Genomic DNA, 21,069 nt, shown 5'->3' on the forward strand with positions numbered 1-21,069 from the left:
ACTTACTATCTTCAGTGGTGACCCCAGTTTTCTCTTCACTCCAGTCACTCCAGTAGCCCACTCCATCTTCCTTCATGCAACGAACTGAAAAAACGTACTTTGTGTAGGGTTTGAGCCCTTGAACACTGAATGAAGTTCTTGGTGAATCTATATCTTCAGGAGGAACCTGCGAATAGAAGTAACATTTTAGAGGCAGTGATCAAAAATTGTAAAGTTGAGTTCTGTGCTGCTACAGCTCCTGTGCAAGAGGGCTTCCTACTGCATACACACCAAAACCAAACAATGCAGTTTTTCTCCCCTCTTATTTCCAAAAGCTTGAATTCTCAACCATGGCTTGGTAAGGGATCAGTCATACTTGTGTGTACTTACCAGGTATAATACAATAGATACACTGGAATAGGGAAGCAGCTATCTCAGGGCAATCTCACATTCTGGTTTATTTTTTTATTAACTTTTATTAATTTATGTCTACCTTGTCTTCCTACATAACTCTTCTGCTTACTATCTGTAATATCCTGCCTCATGTTTCAGAACTTTGCTAGGCTATCTGCTTGATTATTGATTCCAAAATACCTGTGCTAGAAGCTGGAGAATCCAGGATAATTGCTTCCACTGATACAGAACTGTTGGAAATAGTTTTAGAGTAATTTATACTTTTGCTAAAAATGAGTCTATTTCTATAAGATCTTTCCTACATCTTAGATTAGGAACTGAATGCCAGAAAATATTCTTACTGCATATGTAGAGAAACAATGTGTGATATAGATGATAGATATATGTAGGTATGCACACATATACACTGACTCCATCACATTATTCCGTTTGCAATTAAGGGTTTTTTAAAGTAAGCAACCCTGCAAGAAGAAAGACGGCAGATTAAACACACATGCAGGACACTCAGGTTAATCCTGAGTGCAAAGAATGACCAAAGCAATCAAATTTTGCTGTAGCTAAGCAAGCTTAGTTGTTTTAAAAGTTACTATTTCAATGGTCTTGTGATCAAGTTAAGCTGTCAAGTCAAGTTAAAAGGCCTGAATAGGACAATGTAACAAGAAATCCTGAGGTTGCTGAATAAGCTGTGCAGAACAGTGCTCTTTAAAATATCAATATGGTTGACGTTAATAATTAATCTCTTTATCTAAAGCTTGAAAACTTCCTCCAAATAAATACAATGCATTAGTCACAAGCAGCTGTGTTATGCTACCTGCTTCAAACACGATACTTTGGTAAGTCAGAAGCAGTCTTCCTTCCAACAAGTAATGAAATTCAGAATAGTTTTGGGCCTCTACACTGAAACAAAAGATGGGAAGATCTTGATGAAAAGAGTGTTTCTGGAATACTGCTGCTCTGAAACAAGGGTTAAAGAAAGGCAAAACTGAGAAGCTATTGAAGATATGTCGGTAGACTGATGCAGAAAAAAGGCCACACAAGTCTCGATGACATGAACGTATTATAGTGCACTACAGGTGAGGCATATTCCTTACTTGTTTCCGAGCTCCTTGACTGCATCAGGCTTAAGGCTTGCATGCAGGACAACCATACTGTATAGCATCACAGAATCACTTAGGTTGGGAAAGACCTTTAAGATTGAGTCCAACTGTTAACCTAACACTAACTAAGTCCACCACTAAACCATGTCCCTCAGCGCCACGCCCACACATCTTTTAAACACCTCCAGGGATGGTGACTCCACCACTTCCCTGGGCAGCCTGTTCCAATGCCTGACAACCCCTTCCACAAAGAAATTTTTCCCAATATCCAATTTAAACCTCCCCTGGCGCCACTTGAGGCCATTTCCGCTTGTCCTATTGCTTGTTACCTGGGAAAAGAGACCAATGGCATCCATGCCACAATCTCCTTTTAGGTAGTTTTAGAGAGTGACAGGTTTCCCCTCAGCCTCCTTTTCTGCAGACTAAACAACGCTAGCTCCCTCGGCCACTCCTCCTAACACTTGAGCTACAGATCCTTCACCAGCTTTGTTACCCTTCTCTGAACCCTTTTCAGCACCTCAGTGTCTTTCTTGTAGTGATAGGCCCAAAACTGAACATAACATTCAAGGTGCAGCCTCACCAGCCACAAGTACAGGGGAATCATCAGGGGGAAGATGAAAGTCATGAATGTTCTGAGTGTTGCTTGTACAGAATAGAAATTGAAAATAAACATACTGCAACACGATGGGGAGGACAACAGAGAAGTCCACAGAGGACAGGAGGTAAGTCCACAAAGAAAAGATAAAGTCACTATACTCTAGACTGTGCCAATCTTGCCCCCCTCCTCCCCCCTCCCAGATGACAGCCTTCATGAATAAGCCAGACAAACTACCTTGGGAGGCCTAAGGATAATGAAATGAATCCTCTGAACTGCAGCAGTGAAGGAACTTTTGCAGTTTCACAAATGCCTGGCTTACAGCAGAAGAATAACAAGGGACACTAGCGGTGTTACCTGCATCCAGTTTGTGTCACCAAAGATCTTGTAGCGAATATTGAACTTCAGATTCATCACAGGTGCTGAAATCCGATTCTCCCAGGAAAGCTTCAGAACAGTAGGTAATATTCCTGAGTCGACTGATAAGTTGTGTGGAGACAGAGGTTTAACTAGGAGAGAAGGAGTTAGAGTCAACTCAATAGCTGTATTTTATCACGCCTCCAGCAGTTGGTACACTATGCTGTAACACCACCGTCAGTCTTTCACAAGCTCAAATGACTGCTAGTTCACACTAGTTTCTAAAGCAGACCACTCAAAAAGAACTTGCTATGTGGACTGTGATTAAACCTCTCACATTCCCAACCTTTGTCCAGCACAGTTCAAATTATAGTCAACAATATTTTGGCAGTGTTAATTTTTATACTGAAGAAACATTAACATACTAATTCAGCAATATGCACAGAAGCAGCAGTTACAGCCTGCTAAAGCTTTATTAAGAGCCATATAGTTACCAATCTCAATGGGATCAAGAACAAGAGGATCAGATTCAGCCACCCCAAGAGCATTTTCTGCTTCTACCCAGACCTCCAGGTTAACAAAGAACTGAACATCAGTAATGGTACAAGAATTGTTTACATCTTTTGGTATACAGTCAGGAAAGTTCTCTTGTGGCCTAAATAAAAGAGAAGGAAAAACAAACAGTAAGTTTGATTTGCTTTAGAGAATATTTTCAAGTAGATCAGAGCAATAAATCAGGTTAGCTTGCATTTTTCTCTTTGCCATTACCTTTGTAATCAGAGGGGCAGGAAGAAAAGGTGAAGAGATTAAAATGGCTTGTTCAGTCACAAATGCACAATTTCATTACAATAGAAACTAGAATAAAATCTCTTGACTTCAAATCACATATCTTCAAAAGGAAACCATACAGTACTGTAATTATAAAGTTGTATAAAAACCTTACTTAGATTAAAAAATAAAGATCAAGAATTGGTACATTTAATTGAAGACAATATGGCTAGTACCTAGCAACATATTCATGCATTAAAACTGTATTCAGTACTACCTGCCTACTCTTCAAGAGTAGAGTGTTACACCTGCACCATATCATCATTTCTGTTCACTGTCTTTTGCTACACTAATAACGGATAGTTCTAAGGGCATCAGATTTGCAAAGCACTGAGGTTTGATATCTATCCATGCTTTCTACACTTGTTACTGAAACACTTCAGGAAAATGTGGTAGATGGAAAGTTGTAGGCAATCTTTTGTGTTTCCAGAGCAGAGCAACAATTCTGTTCACTCCATTTTTAACTACAAGAGGCGATTTGAAGAGTTTGAAAAATACTGAAGTTAATTTGCTTTCACAGGAGAAATAGCTTTGCCGAAGCTTCCATGTTAGGGTTAATCATGGACAAATACCACTTTGAGCTCTTAGGAAGGACAGAACAGATAATACCTCTACAAAATCCGATCACTACGTGCTGGTTTCCTTACTTAGAATCATAGAATGGTTTGGATTGGAAGGGACCTTCTACTTGTATAGAATGGGACAGAATAGTCACCATGGAAAAACCTAAAATACATAATTTGAGTGCAGCCACCTAATGATTAGGTTTTTGTACTCAAGCCATACTAATAATGTATTTGAAGAATGGAAAAATATGAGATAGCTGTTACTCCAAACCAAGTGCAACAAGAAAATGTCAAGTCTGACTTAGAATTACTTTAAATGCGAACTCCTTTAACTCTTCCCCACAAGAGAGAAAGAAACGCTTCAGAAAACTGGATTTCAGTTAAGAACTTTTCCAAAGTATCAAGGAAGTTAAAGGAAGTTTGGTTTATTCTGTAATTTTTCTTCAAAACTGTTTAGATATCCTACAGAGTACTACTTACCATCTGTATTTCAACCTAAAGTGAGTGTCCAGGAATGTATGCCTTCCAGGGTTCCACGTACAAGTCATAGGATATGTGAGTTTTGACAGCTGATGCACAATGCAACTTAAGTTTGTGGGCTTCTCTGGAGGCACTGTACAGAAAAGGTTAGCAATAATTAATCTATGCACATTTCAATCTAGTAACAGTCATGCTAAGTGTCTCATTAGAGCAATTTCAGTGAATAACAGAAGTATTTATAGTCAGATTTATTTATAAAGGAGGGGGCAAAAAGTGCTGGATACCATTCAGCAACAGAAGTGGCTTAATCGGCAGTGTTGAGGAACAAGCACCTGACAGTAAGGAACAGCACAGATTTCTCATTCTTTGAGGCAGAAAACCTGATATCAACCATCTCTCGTTTAAATCTATTTTAATTCACACAGAAAAATATGCTAGTGAGCATGACAGCTGGATTGGCACACGCTGACTTTGCCAATAACCTGAGCTCTAAGGCAATTGTGATAGGTCTGTTCCTTACCACCTCAGCTATGGAAGAAGGATGCTTTAGCTGCAGCCACCTACAAGAAACATAAGGGATCTTCATCAATGCACTTTAGTTGTACATACAAAACTTTCAGAGTGCAATTGAACTATTTTTTTTCCTTTGCAAATTCAAATCACAGCATACGAAGAGTATGTTTCTAGCTTTTAGAGTATCACTATTTACAAGAGGATAATGTACTTGAAGAATCTTATCTCCTTTCAGACAGAATGCTATTTTCTACAGAACTACCATATGAACCTTATAGATTTGCTCCTGAACAGGTGTATTCTTCTCAAACTTGTTATTCTCATTGTTTACAGACTTTAATTGACAGTATGAAAATATAGTAGCTTTAAATACAAATGCATCTCAGGATTCATATGTGAATTACAACTGTAGAATGTTATCTGTACTGTCATCCAGTTTATCATCTTAAAATATTGTATCTGTCATCACCTTTCCATATATCTTGCCTGTCACATATTTTCTGGTAAGGAATTTACTCCTCAGAAGTTGAACTAGAAAACATTGCTCTTCTGTGAAAGCATTTTGTAACTCATACTAGAACCACACTAGTTTCGATTGTGAAGTCAGGCCAGCTGTTTCTACAGACCATGCAACAACTGCTATACTTTTTACTAACACTAGGAGGCAACAAAATTAAGCAGCCATTCATACTCCAATATTAAAGACACTTAACACTTATTTTATAAATGGTCCACCAATTAAGAAGTAGTATGTCTGGTTATCCATGTTGTTTTTGATCCTTCAGCAAAGCCTTTGACACCATATCCCACAGCGTTCTCCTGGACAAGCTGGCAGCTCATGGCTTGGGTGGGTGTACTCTGTGATGGATAAAGAACTGGCTGGATGGCCAGGCCCAAAGAGTTGTGGTGAATGGAGCCAAATCCAGTTGGCAGCTGGTCATGAGTGGTGTTCCCGTACTGGGGCCAGTTCTGTTTAATCTCTTTATCAATGATCTGGATGAGGGGATCGAGTGCACCCTCAGTGAGTTTGCAGATAACACCAGGTTGGGTGGGAGTGTTGATCTGCAGGAAGGTAGGAAGGTCATACAGAGGGATCTGGACCAGCTGGATTGTTGGCTGAGGCCAATTGTATGAGGTTCAACAAGTCCAAGTGCTGGGTCCTGCACTTGGGTCACAACAACCCCAGGCAGCACTACAGGCTCAGGGAAGAGTGGCTGGAAAGCTGCCTGGCATAGAGGGATCTGGGGGTGTTGATTGAAAGTGGCTGAACATGAGCCAGCAGTGTGCCCAGGTGGCCAAAAAGGCCCACAGCATCCTGGCTTGTATCAGGAATAGTGTGGCCAGCAGGCCTAGAGAAGTGATGGTGCCACTGTACTGGGTGCTGGTGAGGCCCCACCTTGAATCCTGTATTCAGTTTTGGGCCCTTCATCATAAGAAAGACATTGAGGTGCTGGAGAGAGTTCAGAGGAGGGCGGCAAAGCTGGTGAGGGGCCTGGAGCACAAGCCTGATGAGGAGCGGCTGAGGGAACTGGGACTGTTTAGCCTGGAGAAAAGGAGGCTGAGGGGAGACCTTATTGCTGTCTACAACTGCCTGAAAGGAGGTTGTAGCACGGACGGTGTTGGTCTCTTCTCCCAAGCAGCAAGTGATAGGGCAAGAAGAAATGGCCTCAAGTTACGCCACGGGAGGCTTAGATTGGATATCAGGAAAAAATTCTTCACAGAAAGGGTTGTCAAGCACTGGAACAGGCTGCCCAGGGAAGTGGTGGAGTCACCATCCCTGAAGGTGTTTAAAAGGCATTTAGACAAGTTTCTTAGGGACATGGTTTACTGACAGAGTTAGATTAGGTTACAGTTGGAATTGATGATCCTGAGGGTCTCTTCCAACTGAAGTGATTCTGTGATTCTCAAGACCTCAGTCTTTTCTCAAAGAGCACTTGCTCAGAACTAGGCAAGTGCTATCACGCTTGAACGAGGAAAATTTATTGTTAAAGCTATTTTCTTACATATACAGGTAATGTACTACAAACAGTATGTTCCATCCTTCAGTTCAGGTTAGCTTTAGTGATACAGATGGACTAAATATTTCTCAGTCCATTAATATCATAGTGTTACTATGAAAGCAGGACATATGACCTTATCGTATTTCTTTGAACATTGAAACAGAAGCACGAAGGAAAAGTTAGTTTATTTCCCAGGATCTATTTCAGTTAAATTCACATCATCTTTCTGTAATTTAATTTTTCCTTCTTCAATATTTTTCTGTTGTTCTGTTTTCTTCCTTTTTCAACACTGAAATACTCCACAGTTTTTTCTATTTTTTTAGAAAACTTTATTCTGTCCATATTTACCAGCTTTTTTATGGCATGCAATTTGACAACATTTTTATACAATTATCCAGGAACTAAGGGAAAGAAAATAAGTAATCTCAAAATGTGCACACTTTCTATTGTTTGCATTCTCTTCCTTGTTTATGATGAGCAACTTTCTTAAGACCAGAATAAAAGGCAAGAAAAATGGTACTTACAGCCTATTGTAACTGTAATTCCATAAATGTTCTGCTCAATCTGTCCATCTGCTAAAATGTTGCATGTCAGAGGAGTAGCTAGTGAAGAAGTGTCATTGAATGTGACACTGGAAACTGTTCTGTTTATTTCACGATACTGTTCTTTAGGTACCACTCTATTTTTAATTTTCCAGATAATTTGACTGGCATAGATATTGCCAAAGTCAAGACAACTCTCATTCAAAATGCATAATGCTGTGAAACTGGAACCAAGGGCCAATACAGGAGACTCTGGGATGATGTGACCACATGACTGTACAAGTCCACCTGAAACTGGGAAAAAAGAAAAAAAAGGCATCTTTATTAAAAACTATAGAGCATTCCATAATCAATATTGCGGATACAACACTAGTGTAATGTTAGAAAAACTACGTGTATAAGCATGAATTGAATTAGTTACTTGACAGTTATAAAACCAAAATGCATTAGTGGACCACCAAGCAGATTTAAGGGGAAAACCAGTGTAGTTTAAAACTGCAGCCTTTACAAAAGCATTTTACCAAGCAAGAAAAGCTCTACTAATAAACAGGAGCCTTTAGAGAGAGGAGAATCAGGGACTGAATGTTTAGTATGTTTTCAGGGAGTACAGTAATACACTTGAGGTTACTCTTGCAGTTAAAAAGGTATTTTCTGTTGAAAAAGTTAACAAGAAAAAAATTGGGATAAGTGTGCACCTTTTTGTGGTGGATGAGTTTTAGAAGAACTGCATTCAAACAGCTAAATACTCGAGCTGTATGTTTCAAAAGCTTCAGTGTGTATACGATAAGCATATTTGGGAATTACAGTGAACTCTGCACATTTGATAGTGCTCTTTTACAAAGGAACAGGAATAAAATGCTGACTATTGATACAGAGGCACCTAAAGAGAAAAATGCCAAGTTTTAAAGATGAAATAAAGGACTGAAGTGCTGCCTTGAATCAGTCATACTAAACATCTTCATGATGATCAGTTGCTACACAGTAGAAGTGGCCCACAGCTCTAATCTGATCATAGAGCCTACTACACTAGTTCAGTGGAAGCTTATTGCTCTAACAGCATTTAGTCTGAGAAAGATAGGTTTTCATTTAGATACTATTTGGCTTATGTGAAATCAAACTTCAGTTTGCTAAAGTAACCTGCTCCAGTCATGTCAGTGGAAGCAAAGCAATCTTCCACTGGCTGAAGTTGCTCTTCACTATCTCTGTACACAGATGAGGAATGAAGAGAGGCAGAAATGCATATTGGTTTAACATGCATTATTTTACCACAGTATTAAGAGCATAAACTAGGTCTCTCTATACTAATAGAACTTGCTTTCTGTCCTCACCCCACAAGTGTATAGACAAAAATCAAGTATGTACTTGAAGCAATTAAAGTTCTACCAGTCTCATCTTACCTTCAAGAGAATAAATATTCAAGAGCAGATATAAGCAATGGACCACCCAGTTCCACACAGGAAACATGCTGCACAGAATTCCTGTAACAGAGATTTTTTAAAAAAATTAAACTATTACTCTTCTCTTTAGATCATAGATCAAATACAAATCTGAATTTGACAATGACAATTTCTCAGGTATGCACATTTACTTTCCCAAAAGAGTCAGTATCTCGGCACTCTAGAAAAAGAATGGGCATATTGTTTCCATTTTACTCATTGCTATAACAAAATCCAATGTCTACTTAAGACAACTGATGCAGTTTAAAGCCTTTTTAATTAGAAATTTAAGAAATGCATCAGCATAAGGCTTTTGTGTCCTTTATGGAAACAAACTTCACTGGTACTTCTGTGGGAGGTTCAGATAGAATAGAGGTATAACACTGACTCGGGTTTTAAAACAAAACCTATGAATTTGATTATGGTCACCATACTGACAAATACTTTGCACAAGGTTCGGAACAAGTCACCACAAAACCAAGCGCCTCATTCACAAGTGACTTAAAATTCAGTTAAGAATTACAAGGCACAACACTTCCCTATCAAGAATCATTGACTACTATTAAAAAAAAAAAGTATTAAGTAATTCTTCAAAGCTTTACAAGGGAGTTTGCAATTCCTCTTAGGTTTTATTTTCACTGATCTGACAAAACTTCTTTGGAAATTGGTATTCTGAGTTTTATCCCTATAAAAGGCAACTCACTAAGGAGTTTAAAGGAATTCCACAGTATTCCTTAGAAAGGAAAACTTAAAAGCTACAGTCACGATTATCAGATGGAAGAGAAATAGCAATTTATGACAGGAAATACTCCTTTGGCTTTATTAAACAGTATAACATAAAGAAAGTCTGTATTCATAAGAATTAGAAAGCAGCACTACATGAAAACCAATCTCAAACCTTTACAGCAGAGTCTTTGTAGTGCTCACCAATGTAGATGTGTTTCAGTTAGGGCTAAAATAATAGCCATTAGAATCGCTCAGCGGTACCTCCATTTGCATCTATACTTGTGAGTTCATTACCGAAAATCCACTAAAATTTTGTATACAAAAATTTTATACTAGAAACATGGCTGATTAGAAGACTTGATAACTATGTTACCGAGAATTTTTATCTGTCATTAGACATTTTTCTAAAAAAGGAAAAACAAGACTTATCTATAATCAGATTGTAGTTGTATGGAGTTGAATCAAAAAGCTATTCATTTTTTCTGTGTTACATTCAAGTACTTTCAGTGGGTTGGGTATGAAAACCCTCATACGGTTTTAAGTGCAATACATCTTTAGATATTTAATGCAAGCATACAGTAAGATAACTAAACCAATTCATTTTTGCTTATTATGGATGAAAAGTCTTCCAATATCTGAAAAATAAGGTTTCTACCTACCCAGGACTCTCTGTATTTTAAAATCCAAATTCATTTCACAAATTTTAGTAAATTCACATGGTGAATACAACTAAACTCAGAAGTATATTCTCTTTTGATTTAGGCCTCCAGACACTGAATGAAACTAGCACATAGAAATCTATTTTAGTCTACTTACTAACATTTATCAGAAATACTGCTTGCTACCAAAAGTTTGCTGTGCTCTACTCAGGACAGACTCTAAGATTTGTTATTTTATCAAGATTTGTTTAAAGCTATTTTAGGTGAACAATTTGAGTTGCAGAAGATCTGAAGCTCATGAGAACGCTGAGGGCAGCTACAAGCTACGTAGAAAGATGCAGCAGGTCCACTTCCCTGCTAATTGCCAAAAGCTGCAGAACAAGAGCAGAAGCAGATTCCATACTGAAGAGGAAAGAGTGAAACAGATGCAAAAAAGCACAAGGGAAAGTTTTTAAACAATGTTCAAAGTAGCATTTATCTCCCATTTGGTATCATGATTGGTGCCACAATAGAATAATGGCAATGTCGGCTAAGCTAAGTATTACATTATTATCAGGTTATTGGTTTTCCCTTTGGTAATGATTTAGTTCGGGTTAAACAATATTTTCACAAAACTATTCAAAAACTGCTAGTGTTAAAATCATATTAAGTCATGCTAAGTATTGCTCAGGTTAATTAAAAATACTGTGGAGCACATGAAGGAACATAAAAGCCAACACTTAAAAGGGAATAACCAACTCAACAGAACTAAACAATACAGAATTGTCACATATTTTGCTCTAAAGTATGATGGTTTTTGTAAGAAATCACAGACCTGGAATACAACATTTTAGTTGTCTTCAGCAGATTAATTTACACATGCGAAGCCGAAGTTCAAATCTCTACAACTGCACTGCAGTTGTGACTATGGTCTCAAAGTTACGCTACAGTTCGGCATATATCTATCTGCTTTTAGCCATTCTGATGTATTTTACTCCTTCTTTCTGTTGATCAATGCAGCTTGAGGAAGATCAAAGCTACACACTCCTGAACCCACAAAGGGGCTACTGCAATCCCTTCCAAAGTGTGCTATTTCTTAAAACATCAGTCTCTCTGGCTTTTACAAGACTAATCCTTATTTGAAATTAAGTTCTAGGGGAAAGAACCAGAGTTACTCTAAGCACTTCCATCCATCTTGCCTAGACAAAAGCTGAAAAAAAAGTGGGGTTTATAACTAACAAAACAAGCATTTCTAGGGAAACTAGTGTTTTTTTTTTTAATCTGAGCATATAAAGATGTTCAGGTGCAGACAGCGCAGAAACCCTGCATATAAGCTACACCAAAACTTGAAAATATAGTGCCATCATTCAAAAGAAATGCTGCTAAACACCAACACTTCACCTTTAACTATTTTAAGTCAGTTAAAAGTCTGGACAACAAAAAACTCAATAGTTTCAGCGTTTATGCAGCACAGCCCAGTCTTGTGTTTTACAAACTCATGTAGCATATTACAAACCTAAGTTGAAAGTTCAACCTGATGCTGAACTCACACTGAAGCAGCTAGTCAGGTGTTTCGTGGTTTGGTTTTGTTTGTTTTGTGGTTTTTGTTTGTTTGTTTTTGTTTGTTTGTTTTGGGGTTTTTAAATGGGTTTGTGTGTGTTGTTTTTTTTAAAAAGCCACATCAACATTCTATCTATATTATGTAGTTGTTGTGGAACACTAAGTAAACAGGACAGGAAGACAGAAAAAGAAATCGACCTTAGAAGTTTGTCGGGTTACTTTCATAGTTAAGTCTGCGAAACTGGCAAAGGATCAAAGTCCATCAAAATACACGGTCAATTTAGAACTACTGCTGGTCCCAGTCCTCAAGTCACAGGACTTAACAGAAAAAAAAAACCTGTTACAATGCTGCGATTACTTCAGTAAAGACAGACATATGAAATTCACGTGCCATACGATCACCTCATTTAATGTCTAAATCACATACGACTTCTATTATTCTTCACATCCTGCTACCATTTTGAAAGAAAAGCAGTAAGCCCTTATGCCTGAACCTTAAACCTATGCTTCAGGCAGTGTCCTATGAAAAGCTAGTGATGACCCTAATGTCAAGGGTCATATGTACAAAGTAGCAACAGCATTGAGTTTTACGACTAACTTGCGAATAACAGTTTTTGAAGAAACATCAGGCATTCACGCAAAACGGATACAACTACTTATTCTGAGGAAAATAGGGAAGCCTTACACATTAATCCTACTTCACAAATCATGAAAATAACCTCAAAATGAATTCAGGTGTATGCCATATGATGCCATAGTCATCACATCTCCATTTCAGAGAAGTGACAATTACTGTGCAGGTGACCTACAAATTACAATTTCAGAGACTACAGCCAAAATACATTCTTGACAGCAAAGTCAACTTGCAAGTCGGAAAGTATAAATAACACCATGACCACCACGGGAAGGTGTTAGGTCTGTTAAGGCTCATTGTCCATCAATCCTGAAAGCCCAAAGTTTGTTGGCAAATGGATTTCCAGAAATTCCTCAAAAAAATTAAGAGCTATGTTTACAGCCTCAAGTGTTAATCTCTAAGAGTCCACATAGCTCAGGAAGATACAGCAAGAAACCAGCACACAGAAGTGAAACTGCACAGAGCAGCTACTGCTTGAGGTTTCACAATAAGCCGGGCAGTAGTTAAAGTCCATCTAAAAACTGTAACTATCCTCAAGGAATTTTGATTATTCAAGCTGTAACTGCTTTCTAACTAGGAGTATTTCATCTGCAAGCTTCCTTCCTTCCTCCAAGCTTACTTCTTTCTTGGAAATATTTATGAGACTCAAAAAAGCCCAAATACCTCTAAGAGAATTACTTGAAAATGTTACATAACATGTGCAGAATACTCTGAAATTCATTTTCATATTGAAAATACCTATACACAAATGGTATTTCTATCCCTTTCACCAAACAGGCAAATCAGTTGCCACAGTAGTCACTCCTTTGCCTTTAGAAGGAAGCTTCTCTCTACCTATGGAGTTTTAGTATAGCACTCAGAACAAAAAACCCAAACAGGGGCATAGATTAAAATGGCTGAAATACCTCATTTGAGGCACCAAATACTTGCCTACTAGAACTCGGTTCTTCCTATTATCTTCCTAAACTGCAGATCACTTTCTCTGAATTTTTTTTTTTTTTTTAGCTAGCAAGCAGCTTTAGTCTAAAAGCAAATGAAATGATACAAAATACTGTCTTAGTATTCTGTGTTCTCATCTTGAAGTCAAACCTTCTAGACTAACAACCAACAATACTGTTTCTCTAATTTAGACAACTCTTGCTCATACAAGAATCATCCTAAAAAAATGGCCAAGAATTTTATTTGTTTTCCTAAACTGTGCTAGTGCTAATCCTCCAGAGATGCAGTATGGAAGACAGCGGATCTCCATTTTGTGTACAGATTTAGAGATATGCATGTATCTTTTTTTTTCCTCCAAACAAAAAAATGTTATATAGGCTTTATGTGAAGAGGTCACTTTTCTACACATATAAACAAGATCCAAATATTTATTTTCAATGCTTAATTTCCAGCAAGTAATCTCAAGCTTTCATCAGCCTCTCCTACTTTCCTATTTCCAACACACAGATTAACAGTTTGTTAAGTTTGGAAGTTACATGCTTTCAACAGATACCCTTTGCATATCATTATTCCTCTAAAAGTAACAGTATTTAGGAAGAGGAGTAAAAAATTTAATGTTCTATAATGGAAAAGAGAGTGGAAAAAAAAAGACAGTAACTCCCAAAACATCTGACATCTTCAGGTGGTGGACCATCTTTCTGTCCCCCCTTCTGAGTGACAGGGCAGATCACTAATGACAAAACTATAACCTCCATGTAGTTCTATTACCACGTTTCTCCTTCAGAAATGCCCCAGAAGTAACAAACAGCCACCAGCTGGCAATCACCTAGTCAGCCTAAAGCAACTATGAAAACCAAGACCAAGATTTATTCTTGTCTGCACTGCCAGCACACTTGGCAGATCGCTTTCCTTTGTGCCTCAGTTTCATCATCTGCAAGACAAAAATAATGACACTCTTTTTATTTAGGAAGAGTGTCAGACACCCACTGTAAGGATGACTGGAACACAGGAGCACATCAAAGTCAGCAGATGACCCTGGCTGATCACTGCACCCACACCTCCCTAATTCATCAGGGAATCCTGTGGTGGTTGGATCAGATGTAGAACAGTATGCCCGAACAGTCTTTCAAGGCTGGCTACCTTCTGATCTATAGGCCACAAGAACAGACCACTTGTGAAGGCAACAAAACGCAACACTTTTCAACAAGAAAACGCCTGCCAGTAATATGGCCAAGCTTACCAGAGAGCTGAAAAAGGCCAAAGGACAGGAGATCAGTGAGGGTCACAGCACCTTTATTAAGATTGTCAGCATTAACAATCACTGCACTAGAGAAAAACCCAGATATTCTTCAATCTTACCCTCCACACCACGCCAGCAGGTCAGTAAAAGCACATCAGCACAGGGGAAGGGCTGCAGACGAGACACCCCCAGCAACCAGTACTACGCACACCGTCAAAAGGGCCTTGACAGCCCCTCAGGCCCCGGTACCGAGGAGGCCCCAGGCGAGGCCATGTTGCGTTTTAACAGCCATCGGCGGGCCGGCTCCGTCAGCGCCGGCCGAGGGGAGAGAACACTCCGCCGCCGAGAGCGGGCGGCGGCACCCGCGCCCCCTCACAGCCCGCCGGGCCGGGCGGGGCCCCGGGCGGGGCAGGCCGCAGCCGGACGCCCCCGCCGCCGTTGGGGGAAGGCGAGGGATCGGCTCGGAAGCGAGTGGCGCAGGGCTGCCGTCCTCCCCCCGGTCTTCCAGTCAGCCTTGGCCGAGCGCCCACGCCCCCGCCCCCGCCCGCGGCGCACGGCCCGGCACGGCCTGGCCAGGCCAGCGCAGCTACGGCCCGCAGGGAAAGCGCGGCCCAACGCGGCTCCTGCCGGCGGACGCCCCTCAGGGAGACGGGCGCAGAGGCGGCGAGGAAGCTGAGGGGGTCCGAAGAGGAGGGGAAACCGCCTACGGCCGCGAGCCTCCCCGGCCCTTACCTGCCGCTGCAGCACCGGGGCTGCTGCCACCAGCGCCCCGCGCCCGCCGACAGCCGCTAAATAACGGCCCGGCCCCGCCGCGCCATCGCGCCGCCGTCCCGCACGCGCGGCCCCGCGCCCGGTCACGGTCACGCTCCCGCTCCCTCCCCCCCGCGCGGCGCCCTTCCCTCCGCGGCTCGCGCCGCCATTGGGACGGCGGTCGCGTGACGTCGCCGAAAGGGGGCGGAGGGCGGAGCTTCCCGTAACGCGCCGGCCCGTGCCAGGATGCCGGGCGCGAGGGGCGCGCGCGGGGGCGGCGGGGGGGGGGGGGCTCCGCCCACCAACCGCCGCCTGCCGCTCGGTGCCCCCCCCCCCCACCCCCGCTCGGGGGAGCGCTCCCCGCAGCGTTCGCCCTCAAGGTGTTTCAGGGCGGCGGGAGCGCAGTCACCTCCGTCGCCCCCTGCGGCTCTTCCCTGCGGGGTGGGCGGCAGCCGCGGCGCCCCGAGCCGAGGCGCACCGGCCCCTGCCCGGGCCGCCGCCGGCGGGGCCTCTGGAAGGTTCTGCCGGCCCTTGGGCGGCTGGGCCTGCGCTGGCGGCGCGGCGGGGCTGCGCCCGGGCAGGCCTGAGGAGCGAGCGGCCTTCCCAGCGTCCCGCAAGGCTCCCCTGGGAGCACGGGCGGGTGGATAATGTTCTGGTGGACAGCGACGGTGTGTGCAGAACGCTGGTACTGACAGCAGCCCCTAGGAAAGGTGTTTGTGGAAAGCTGGGCTGCTAGGAAATAGTCCTTAGTAGATCGTTCATGTGATGGGGATCCAGGGAAGCCTCTCCGATCCCTCGATTGTTATCGTTGTGCTTTTTCTTCAGTCAGTAATCCCAAAAAATGACTTTTATAAACGGGACGGTCATGTGCTCTGAGATGTCGTCTTCATTCCAGATTAATTTTTTCCAGTTCACGAGTGGGAAGGAGCACATTTCAGAGCCACAACCACAAACCTACACTGTGCCGAGAGTGTTAGAGTAGGCCATTTCTAGTTGGTGAAGTACCAGGCATCACTGATGCATGCCCAAGCTGCTTCCTGCCACTGTGCTACTGTTTCTCCTCTTGATGGTCTCTACGCTTAATAGACCCAGTCCTTTCCATCTTCTCTTACAATGTTTTTTTATGTTCCAACTCTTCTTAATATATGAGGACAACTGACATCTGGGGAATAAGTTTCATGTTTTTTTCATTATGAAAAGAAGTATTTCAGCATTACAATTTTTCACTTTTGCTTTCTCTTCAGGTTATGATTGGTGTGTTGGTGCTTATGTCGATGTAGGATTACAGTTTGAGAATCATGTGTAATTGGTAGATATCCCTGTACGGATACTCCTGCTTCAGTACTGTCAAAAAATCAGTGTTTGGCAACAAAAGGTTAAGTGGAAGCAGGCTTCAACTAGAGGGACCACTAAAATAATGTGTTGAGTTTGTTTGTTTGTTTATTTCTTTTGTTTTAGCTTATCGTCTGTGTCTTGTAAGATCATTAGAGTTCTGCTGCTAAACAGACATTCCAGGAGTGGATGCTCAACTCTCCCTCCCTCCCCCAGCCAACAGAAGGCCTCTTGTGACATTCTTATTCTGAAATCCGATAGCCTGAAGCGATTCCTGGTTTATTGCCAGAACTTGTAGAACAACATGCGCCCCCTTCAAAACCAATCCCTTCTCAGGCCTCACTTACGCATGACTCTTCAAATAAGCAAGAGCTCTTGTATTTCACAGGCCGTTTGTAGGCTCAATGTAAAACCATTTCCACATAGCTGAAGTTGCACAGAAGAACAAAACACTTTGTTTGCAATTGTACCTTTTTTTTTTTATATTGGCACAAAATATTAATATAGTTACCATTTAGTTGCTGTATTCAGTATTGTGTGACCTCTTTTTCTAAGATGATTTGCTTTCCCAAAGATCTTTTGTGGGTTTGCAAAGTGATGACAGCATACTTGTCTGTCTACCTTTTGCAGACTCTAGATGTATGGAAAGATATCTCAAAAGTATAAAGATATAGCCTTATGGACAGACTGAGGAGTCCCTTTTCTTGATAGTATCAGTCAGGGGGCACAAGTCAGTCCTGTGTTTTTGACCAGCCCTAACGGCAATGTTTGGGTAGCCACTGTCCTTGTGGGCGACCTGAAGACAGTTGCAACAGCCCTTGCTGATATCTTGTTGATCTTGTTAGTCCAGTAATTCGCAGTCAGGGCTGCTGCTTGTCTTGCCTTGTGGATGAAATAATTTGACATCCATGTTGCAAATGCAAGTAAGTGGAATTAAATGTGGTAAGAAAAATTTTTCATAAATGATCACCATCTACCCTAAATGTGGCTTTTTGTTAATCTTTTCCTTCTTTCACAGGCAGGACTGACTGTTTTGAGCAACTACGCTACATCACTCAGTGCGTTGAGTTTTGTTTTTATTCTTATGAAACCTAGAGTTTTAATCTGACAGGAGGATTGTTCATGTTGCAGTGATTTCTAGTTCTGTGTCAGCATCTTTGCTAGTAATAAAAGCTGTATTTTGAATCTTGGTGAAGGTGAAACTCAGCTGTGGTCACAAACACTGGGACAAAACCTCTGCTGGCATAACCAACATGGTCCGTGGGAGCTGTAAAGGTGTACATTCTGGCACAGGGTCTTGTAGCCTGGAATATAAAATAAATTGTCTGGACTGTGGCCTTTTAAAATATACAGACTGTACATTCAATAACACATCAAAACTCTGACTGTTCTCACTACATGATTAGACATTTTCTGGTGCAAACAGGTAAAAACAAGTTAATAGCATTATGACTGCCATTTGACAGAATCAGGACATCTGGGACCTCGGGTGAAGAAAACAATTAAGTCCTTCAAGCGTGTTGTGAGATGCATTTTCTGCACATCGATGATTCCTGAAATACTCTTTAGTTTGATTTACTGCATTATATTCTCCTCTACTGATACACATTGTACTGCTGTATATTGTACTGGATATGCAGTGTAGTACTGATATATAGGTAATGTAAACAGCAGTAATTTAAATTTTCAAATATCCAGACAAATTAAAAACTCTTGCCACATTTAAAAAATGTTCCTGCAAAACAGCATTTTAATCTGCACATTGAATTAAGCATTATATGAAATAAGTTAGTCTATTCAATTCACTAAATATATGAGGCAAGAAAAAAAAGGAAGTTAATTGTCAGGAGCTGGAAGTTCTTTGAGACGAATTATCTATCTGCTCATTTACACTGCAATTTGTGTTGCAACACAGTGCTCAGATCAGGGCTGTACAGGACATTTCCAAGCTCCCACGGTCCACAGCTAGGCTGTAAGTAGGTGGAGCATGCCTTCACATCCTTTGTTTTTTCAGCCTCAGGAAGAAGAGACCTGGGAATATGAAGATGGGCAGTAACACTTGAAAAACATTCAGTGATGGTCTCTGGGTACCTGCTTGACTGTGGGATATTTTTAGAGGTGCTGTTAGAGATTGCCTAGGAACAAATTTGTACCACTCTTAATGGATCATTTCAGTGGTTTTGTAACAGGTTGTGACAAAGACAGCAATCAATGCAGAATCTACTGCATCCTACCATAGATGTGCCACAAAGAGGAAAAGATCTTTCTGAAATGTTTTCTTGATATAAGGACATGAAGCATCCCATAGGTACATCAAGGATGTAAAAAGATTCCTTGGTCCTGTATGCATGTGGTTTTGTTGGAGATGGGTTGCTTTCAGACAAGGGATTTTGGGAAAGATTTTCAAAGTTATGGCGAAGCCGAACAGCGAGACCCTTTAATGGTAATGTTTTGACCCATGACAAAGTCAAAGACATTTTCTGTGAGATGGCTGAATCACTATGTGGAACTATTTGTCTGGGAGGTTCAGTGACACATTTGTTCAGTGACACATCCAGACCTCTTGCTGAAGTGATGGTGTTATCTCAGGTTGTATCACTGTCCTGAACTTGAACTTATGAACAGGAGTCTTTGGTGGCCTTACACTCTAAATGGGTCTCCATTTTCTGACATTCTTTAACAGTAAAAAGAATCACTTTTTTTTTTTTTTTTTCTTTCCTCCAAGAGTGGAGACGATTAGTCCTTTGGCCTGGGTGGCCAGAACAGTAGCAGTCTTTAGTGTTGAAGCCATAGTCTCGTAGGTCATGAAGTCGTGATAAAGTCCCCTGAAGAAGAATGGAGGAGGCAGACTGGGAGGCAGAAGTAAGGAAAAACATGATGTTACTGTTGGAAATGATTTAGTGAGAGTCACAGCATTTCCCAGCTTTATAACTTACCAAATGTGAGCTGCTCAGTGGCAGCAAAATACAGGCTTGGTAATTCATTACTGCCTTTTGAGGGAGATTGGAGGATATTGCGTTTTCCTTAGATCCTTGTGACAAAGGGGTAAAAGTTCACTGACCCAAGCAGCCACCATTGCAGCCAACCAAATATGTACAACTAAGGCAAAAGCAAGTCCACTTGATATTCAATAGCACTTGTTGCACAAAGCAATGAATAATGCATATGGCAACAGGGCCAGCCTCGTTCTTCAGCATTGCTATGCCCAGTAGTTTGCTAAAATCTGAGATTCAGGACAAGGTCTTACAAAATTCAGTCAGGTCTGTAGAGCTGTAACTGGGCTTCAGCAGTTCAGGAAAGTCTTGTCATCATTGGAAGCAGTTAGTAATGGGTGCAGTTGAGTCCTCCACATGTGATAAGCTTGACAGGGAAGCTTTGGGCTGTTGAAGAGGACTTAATTATTTTGTTGTGATTCTGAGGAAAAGAAATGGCAACACCATGAAGCTGAAGCAGAGTATGTGGAGTAGAAAGATGGTTTATAACCCACTGAAAAATAACGGCAGATCTGACAGAGTGGTGTGGAACCTAGCAATCTACTTGTTTTTCTGGGGTGGAAATTGTAGAGCTAGTATCATTTTAGACATAGACTGGAAGCTTTGACTGATGGAACATGTTGCTAGGCGGTGTTTTTTCCCAAAAGGTAGGGTGCAGAACAATCAGAAAAAAAAGAGCTCTGACCTTCACTGGAGAAACAAGACCAAAAGTGAGACTAGAAAAATGAAAAGGCTTCTACATCAAACAAAGCAATCACAAAATATCAGAGAAGACAAAATAAAAATTCTGAAAAGGATACAATTAATCAAATATAGAAAATGCTTAAGTTAGAATGAATAATACAGTGAAATTGCAGTTCACTGCAAGAAGTGCTTATTCAGACTGGTAGCTAAGATGAGCTGAAGGTGTTATGACATGCCGCAGTCACTTATGCCATGTATGTGAGCTGTCCATGAGTTTAGTATGCTTTTGGCAGCTGCTAGAGCTAAAAAGCCTTTGGGGTCATTCTGCATACACAGCCCAAAGTGTAGATGTGTTCTTGCAAAAATGCGTAAGGCAGAACTCTCAGACAGTAGACAAGAGGGTCCAACTAGGAGCAGCAGCAGATGGTTAGAAAGGAGAGGGAGATGTCCTTAGAATGAGTGGGGTTTTCTTTCTCACTTGGCCACAAAGACCTTCACGAGCAGTATGGCCAATAACAAATACACCAGAAAAATGTCAGTCCTTCATTGCCAAGGTAATGTAGTATTTGGTCAAAATAAGGTCATGTGTGAAGAACAGCTGAGCTGAGCCTGAATATGGGCTGACAGAAGTCATGCTAGCAGCAGAAAAAGGCATTCTGAAAACTCAAGGCCATGGTTCAGTCTTGTTTGTTATAGGATGTGTATTCACAGCCAATCTGTGTTATATGGAAGTAACTGTGGATTCTTTTCCAGTGTGAAACTCTTA

At 41.2% G+C, this 21,069-nt stretch overlaps 1 protein-coding gene across 2 annotated transcripts in view; it reads right to left on the reverse strand.

Annotated features, from left to right (window-relative positions):
• The window catches only part of IL6ST (interleukin 6 cytokine family signal transducer), a 34,337-nt gene extending 18,951 nt beyond the window's left edge, over positions 1 to 15,386 (reverse strand). Inside the window, exons 1-7 of one of the 2 annotated variants that reach the window (XM_065655957.1) lie at positions 15,277 to 15,386; positions 8,769 to 8,849; positions 7,354 to 7,665; positions 4,317 to 4,449; positions 2,937 to 3,097; positions 2,443 to 2,594; positions 7 to 166 (exon numbers count right to left, since the gene is read on the reverse strand). In XM_065655957.1, the coding sequence (XP_065512029.1) occupies positions 7 to 166; positions 2,443 to 2,594; positions 2,937 to 3,097; positions 4,317 to 4,449; positions 7,354 to 7,665; positions 8,769 to 8,835 (985 nt within the window). In that variant the 5' untranslated portion in view covers positions 8,836 to 8,849; positions 15,277 to 15,386. Of the gene's footprint in view, positions 1 to 6; positions 167 to 2,442; positions 2,595 to 2,936; positions 3,098 to 4,316; positions 4,450 to 7,353; positions 7,666 to 8,768; positions 8,850 to 14,663; positions 14,969 to 15,276 lie in introns of those variants that run through there. The other variant, XM_065655955.1, reaches the window with a different exon arrangement.
• Between the last annotated feature and the right edge of the window lie 5,683 nt (positions 15,387 to 21,069).

The sequence above is a fragment of the Caloenas nicobarica genome, chromosome Z, assembly GCF_036013445.1.
Source record: "Caloenas nicobarica isolate bCalNic1 chromosome Z, bCalNic1.hap1, whole genome shotgun sequence".
NCBI classification, from domain to species: domain Eukaryota; kingdom Metazoa; phylum Chordata; class Aves; order Columbiformes; family Columbidae; genus Caloenas; species Caloenas nicobarica.